Source organism: Marmota marmota, unplaced genomic scaffold (genome assembly GCF_001458135.2).
Source record: "Marmota marmota marmota unplaced genomic scaffold, marMar, whole genome shotgun sequence".
Lineage (NCBI taxonomy): Eukaryota > Metazoa > Chordata > Mammalia > Rodentia > Sciuridae > Marmota > Marmota marmota.
The window spans coordinates 48,832,322-48,838,850 of NW_025999842.1; the positions used below are offsets into that span (position 1 = coordinate 48,832,322).

Genomic DNA, 6,529 nt, shown 5'->3' on the forward strand with positions numbered 1-6,529 from the left:
TATGGACGCATATTTCTTAGATGTTTTTGTTATCTGCAGAGATGTTTTTCTGCCCTCTATTTTCTTTTTTTCATGTGGTAACTTTGTGTGGGATTTAGCTTCGATAATTTTGTTTTTCTAATTTATATGGAATCAACTTCTCTTAACTTTGTCTGGTAAGGAGGCTTGGTATAGATAGCTCTTTTAAATTCACAGAGATGCCTCTTTTGTTGCAGTATTTAAAAAACATGGCTGTTTAGTGGGCGTGGTGGTGTGCACCTATAATTCCAGTGACTTGGGAGGCAGAGGCAGGAGGATCCCAAGTTAGAGGCCAGTCTCAGCATTTTAGTGAAACCCTGTCTCAATCAATCAATCAATCAATAAAAAGGACTGGGGACATAGTTCAGTGGTAAAGCACCCCTGGGTTCAATCCCCAGTACTAGGGTTGGGGGTGATTTTAAACTTCTGTTCTTATTTTTATCTGAATCATTTTTCTCAATGTCTGCTATCTCTGATCTGCTTAATTTTAATTCTACTCATAAGAGTTGTGGGTATCCTCTCTTGGAAAGAAGCTCTGACTTAAATGTTTTGTTGGAAATGTCAAACTCCTACTGGTTTCAGTGCTGTTCTCAAACTGGCCACCTGTACTTATAGTGAATACTTGCTGGCTGCTTTGGGGATTCTCATTTTTTAGAAGCATCAGATACCCTGTTTGTCCTCTGCTCTTCCTCACACATATGCTGACACAGTGCGGGCTTTTGGTGGTTGATTGTCTTCATTCCTATTTTGGGGGCCAGGGGGTATCTTATTTCCTAATTGCATTGTAAATATTGTTTATGGGATTTTGGTTATGCAATCTGGTTACCCTGTTTTTAGGTGGGGATTTGGAAAATCTGAACTCTATGCTTCCAATATTGCTTCTATGTTTCCAGAATTCTCTGATTTCTTTTGGAATAGTTGGGCTCATTTACCACAACCCTTCATTTTTGCAGCTAGTAATCAACAGAAAGGAAATGTGAACTAACAATGTACTGTGTGTGTGTGTGTGTGTGTGTGTGCGCGCGCGCGCGCGCGCGTGCGCACACATGTAGGTTTATTTGGGGAAGGAGTTCTGCTGCTGACAGCATTGCTATATACACATGTGGTTGTACCCTGAAAACCCAGTGTTGTAACTAGAAATACCTTTTGCATTTTGAACAAGGGAAGTTTTTCCTTTGGTTTGTGCTGTGGTCACTATTTGTAGAACTAGTCTTTATTTTCAGGTGTATTTTTGTCTCTCAGAATGACTACAACATTGCTAATTACCCTGGGATAGTTAGTCTGTCTCCAATTTTTTTTTTTTTTTTGCCCCCCTCCTCCCTGGAATCCACAGCTAGTCTTATCTGAAAAAAGAATTGGACTCCTGGTTGCCTTTGAAGCATTTCTTCAGTTTGCATTCACTTTGGTTCCTCTTTCAGTAGAGGCCTGGGTAGATCCAATACAGTTTTTATGTTAGGGTTCTTGAATAATTTCATTTTATCTCTTATAAACCACTTGGTAATGTAGGATACATTGATCTGGTCAAAGACTTGGGCAAATGAAGAAATTGCTCTTAAATGAAGACAAATTTTAACTAATGTTAATGAATGAAGACTGACTTTTCCTCTTTTACATTTATGCCATCATTTGTAATCGGTTACCAGGGCAGCTGGAAACATAATTATGCAAGATGACTTATTAAATGTCTCCATTTTATTGTATATTTTGTAGTGTATTTTAAAGATTTAAGAGTAAGATATTAAAATTCAGAAGTAAACCCACAGTAGAGCATACAATTTAGGAAAATATCTTAGTATTTCCATATGCAAGGCAAACTAGTTTATGATACGGAATTATTCCACAATAATCGGAGACACACTAAATGTAAAAAGGACCAGTTATAATACCACAAGGATTAGAGGAGACTAAAGTCATCCATAAAGAATTGAATTTAAACTGTTCATGATGTACTGTGGAAATAAAAAACAAACAAAAAAAGCCTGTGTCCTCAATATGATGTGTGTAACTGCGAGCCTGTGAAACCTGACTGAGTCTGAAGTATTTTTATTCACAATTCTATTGATTAACCAATTTATTACTATATGTGATAAAAGGTATTTAGAAAATTTTTGGATAATTTTATTATCTTAAGATAAACCAAAATTGCCCATTTATACTCAAGAAAATTCAGAACCATTTCCAAGAGTAAACCAAGAGCCAAGTCCTTTGTAGAAAAAATATATACTTTATTTTTAACTGGAAAGGTGCAAACATGTAACTTTTGGTCACACTCTCAACAAATAAACTGTCCAAAAAACAGTCATAGTCAAAATAGAAACAAATGCTTCTAGGTGGAAAACTGACCTATAGAATTATATAGAGCCAGTCATTTTCCAATAAAGGCCATTGGTCACTGAAAGTGAGGCTACCACATTTCCTGTCTAGAAACCAGATTTCCAAGGACATTGCTACCTCACCTTCAGCAAACCATCTGTTTTGATGGACTGCCACTCTAACTGATTACAATTTCCACTTGAATATTCATTTCAGGCTTTGAATTATCAGATAAGCTTCACGTCCTACCTATGGTGTTCAGAACTTGAGACTAACATTTGAAATATCAAAGCATTAAAACAAAAACAAAAAGGCACGAACAACTTTAAATTAACTTAGATAACTGTACAAATATATATATATATAATATATATATCCACAATATTTACAGTATCAATAAAAAAAATCTGGCTTGTTACAGGCAAATTAACTTGCCCCAAGCTGTCCAGTCTAATAGACAGTTTTCTGATTCCTAAACACTGTCATTTGAATCAGAATGTCGGGGCTGAATCTGCTGTTCTGACTTAAAGAACAACTTGACTCAGCCTCACAATGGCTGGAGAATGCAGATCCTAGCTGTTGCTGGAGCTACAGGCAGATCAGCAAGTATGCTAAAATTTTCCTTCTCAATTACACTCCAAGTTGCAGGCACATTACAACTTTAAGATGCAATCTGATGGTACTAGGCTTCCTACTGGTGTCTCCACTTCTCCTGAAGCCACCCTTTAGTGTACATTCAGGCACTGTGTGCTACTGCAGTCCTACTGTCAAGTCTTAACTTTCTTCAAACCAGTGTCTGGGGTTGAGAGACTATTTGTATGACATGGCACAATATTTTGAATTTGGTGGGAATTTTTCTCCCCCACTTAGTAAAACAGATTTAAATTAACTTGTGCTACTGAAATCATTTTACATAAAAATGAGATGTGAATCAGTTCAAGTTACAGTCGAATGAGTTCATGTCTCTCACTCTCTGGCTTTATGCCATGTCTCCATACATCTTCCTGTAGTATAGTGACTCAAAGATGTCATTGTCTCCAGGGCAGTTGTAATGGCAGGCACAGGTCTTGATGAACATCATGCTCTTCTTCATGATCTCACCATCAGGACACTTGAACTCCACAGGCAGGGTGGTGGTTCTGTGAGGGGTGCAGCATCGACCATCTGTGCACACACCACAGAATTTGGCCCTGTATGTCTTCACACTGGTGCAGCCAGAAAGCTCAAACTTGACAGGCTTGGAGATTTTGGGGGTACGGATGCACTTTTTGCCCTTCTATGGAAGACAAGGAAGAGAAGAAACATCATTACTACAGGAAGAGTGGCTTTCCTCAACCCTGTGTTCTAGCCTTAAGTTGTCTGAACTTGTGTTTATATTTGAGGACAGAAACTTTGAGTTCCATTTGCCAGTTTTCCAAAAATAGTCATGGAGTCTCTTGGAATGTCTTGAATTAACTAACACTGGGGAGGATTTTGTAGTGGAAAACTGGTGGCTCCTATTACTCAATCTCTCATTCCAGCCAAACAGCTCCATGGTTAGATATTTTTGGAGATAACAGATCTATAATAACAAGGGTGGCAAGAGACCTAACTTTGGTCCCATTCACTGTCATTCCATGAAAATGAGCTAACAGGAACAGAAAACAAACCTTGATGTTCTCTTCTAGGTCAGCTTCACAAGGCCTGACCATGCAGAGGCGACTCTGCTTCTCTAGCCTGCAGAAGGCGTTGTCATTGGTAACCCGGGTGGAGATGCCCATCCCACAGGTCTTGGAACAGGCGCTCCACTCTGTGGTCTGGACCAGGCAGTTGGCTCGCATCATAGTTGGGTCTGGGCCAAAGGTGTCTTCCAGACGGTAGGCTATGAAAGTAGAGCACACAAACACAAGGTAAAATGCCCGGATAAGACAATTTCCCCCTTTTCTTGGCATTGTCAGCACTCAGCCCTGGAGGAGAATGACAACACTGACTTAGAGGAAGATTCAACTCACCAGCCAAGGCAGGGCCAACCACGGTGTGGTCCTTGGGCTCATCACACACCCACTCCTCACAGCACTTCCCAGGCAGCTTGACCCTTCTCGGGAAGGGGCAGTCAGGGCTGGGCAGGCGAACATCCATACTGCACAGGGGCACGCAGCCCACCGCTCCATCTAGGCAAGTGCACTGGTACTTGCAGCTGCTCTGGAAGGACTCTCCACTCCTGTACACAGTCCCGCCGAAGACGCATGGGGCACCATCTTTGGCTGCAGAGAGCAAGGGGGAAAAAGCAATGGAGGTGAGAGGTCAGGCTTCAGCTCCAGGTGCTCTAACAGTAAGCCCATCAGGGCTGCAGAAAAGACTGGGTTGGAGCGGTTTCTTTTTCCAGTAGGCGGGTGGGAGTTAAGGAAAGCCCACTATCCGCAGTCGAGGAAAGGGGCGGGGGCTGCGGATCTTACCGGTGCACACGCCAATCTTGCGGTTGGCTGGGGAACCAAAGTCACAGAAGAGGCCCTTGTGCGGGTCGCAGGGGTCGCGTTCGGTGCACAGTTCGCCCAGCTGTTTAGCGCAGACGCGGCAGCAGCCGCAGCCGTCCAGCACAAGGCTCACGCCGGCCGGGCAGCGAGGCGCCGGCGCTGTCCCGCATTGGCACTGCCCACCGCAGTCCTGGCCGGTGGCCGGCTGCAGGGAGAAAGGGGCGGTCAGCCGGTGCTTTCTCGCTCGCTGGGTGCGCACGCCCTCGGCGCCGTGGGGCCGGCCCTCCTCCCTCCATCCTTCCCTACCCAGCCGTCCGACGCCCTCCCCAGCAGCCGCGGCAGGGACTCCCGGTGCTTACCCGGCTGCACAGGGCGAGGAGGAGCACGAAGGCGAAGCGGACCGGTCCCACAGCAGCGGCCATGGTCAGGGCGCTGCGATCGCAGCGGGCGGCAGGACGCAGTGCTAGGCGACGGCGAGGGGCGCGGTGGGCCGGAGCCGGGAGCGAGCTCGGAGCGCAGGTGGGTGCCTGGACGCGCCGGCTGTGGTCTCTGGAGCTGTCGGCCGGGGTGGCTGCCGTCGGGCTGGAGGCGGTGGGTCGCCTGAGGTTGGAGTTGCACTGGCTGCCTCCTCTCAGTGGGGAAGAGTTGTTGTGTGAGATTGGGGCGGGCGGGCCGAGGCTTTTATACGCTCAGGACGGCCCGGCTCGCCAATGAGCTGAATGGAGTCCTACACAAACAGGGACATTCCTCGCATTCCTCCCCACCTTCCTGCCTCATCAACTCACACCGGATTGATCCTGACCCCTTGACACTCAGCATTCCTCCGTCTGAAAAAGCTGGCACACTTCAGCTCACCAGAAAAAAAAAAAAAAAAAAAAAAGTATTTCCAGCCCCAAATAGGATTTTTTTCCCGATCCTTTTCGCACCACTCCTGACTTGTATATCATTTAAAAACACAAGGGCTGTTATTTTTATGCCTTTGCTGTGCTTAAGAAATTTGCCCTATACTATCCACTAATATAAATCCTTTTTAGAAGGTAGGTAACTGAAAAAGTAAACACCAGGGATTCCTAAAAAAAAAAAATTCAAAAGAGTTTTCTTTCTTTTTTTTTTTTGCTGTTTTTTTTTTTTTAAATAATGATTTATGTTTAAGAGGCTCTTGAAACTCTATAGAGAGCAGAAAGTTGCTTCTAATCATTTGAAATCCCCAAGTTGCCTACCTGCAAAACCCTGAATTCTTTATTTAAAATAGAGGAACTTGATCCTTTGTAACTCTAGATAAGGTTTGGTGGCCCACAGCCAGACAAGAAGAACAAATCCAGGGGTCTGAGTAAGGATGCAAGTTCATGGGGGAGATTTTCTCTTAATACATGCAGAAGTAATTTTTTTTTTTTTTTTTTTTTTTTTTTTTTTAGTGGGAGGTAGAGAGGGAAAGGGGTTGATGGGCATGGGTATTTCCAGAAAAATGGGTCTGTTGTTATGTTAGAGAAACGATTATGTGTTGGGTAGGTAGAAGCTCTGAGTGTTAGGAAGGGATGGGAGGTGAGAGAAGCAGACAGGAGGAGGCCAGCCAGAAGCTTGGAGTTCATTTGGGGCATCTTAAACACAGCTGTGCTGAAGTCTTGGAGAAGGAATGATTTTACTTACACTAAAACCTGTAATCTTCAAATGTGAGTTGGACTTGGTTTGTCTAGAAGCAAGAAAATTGATTATGTAACAAGAACACTGACCCCTCTTGTGTCTGG

The 6,529-nt window shown here is 43.9% G+C and overlaps 1 protein-coding gene across 1 annotated transcript; it reads right to left on the minus strand.

The window, feature by feature from the left end:
• Window positions 1-2,222: 2,222 nt before the first annotated feature.
• On the minus strand, window positions 2,223-5,462 carry Ccn2 (cellular communication network factor 2). Its single transcript, XM_015501336.2, has 5 exons — window positions 5,144-5,462; window positions 4,767-4,989; window positions 4,323-4,574; window positions 3,981-4,192; window positions 2,223-3,607 (listed from the first exon to the last, which is right to left on the minus strand). The coding sequence occupies exons 1-5, from the start codon at window positions 5,204-5,206 to the stop codon at window positions 3,311-3,313; spliced, it is 1,047 nt and encodes a 348-aa protein (XP_015356822.1). The 5' UTR covers window positions 5,207-5,462; the 3' UTR covers window positions 2,223-3,310.
• Window positions 5,463-6,529: the final 1,067 nt, after the last annotated feature.

Excerpts from the sequence above, each read along its gene's own strand:
- Ccn2 (XM_015501336.2), bottom strand. The coding sequence starts at position 5,206 with ATGGCCGCTGCTGTGGGACCGGTCCGCTTCGCCTTCGTGCTCCTCCTC. Across the intron at positions 4,193-4,322 it reads GGTTGGCCCTGCCTTGGCTG|CCTACCGTCTGGAAGACACC; the intron begins GTGAGTTGAATC and ends CTACTTTCATAG. Across the intron at positions 3,608-3,980 it reads ACCTAGAAGAGAACATCAAG|AAGGGCAAAAAGTGCATCCG; the intron begins GTTTGTTTTCTG and ends TGTCTTCCATAG.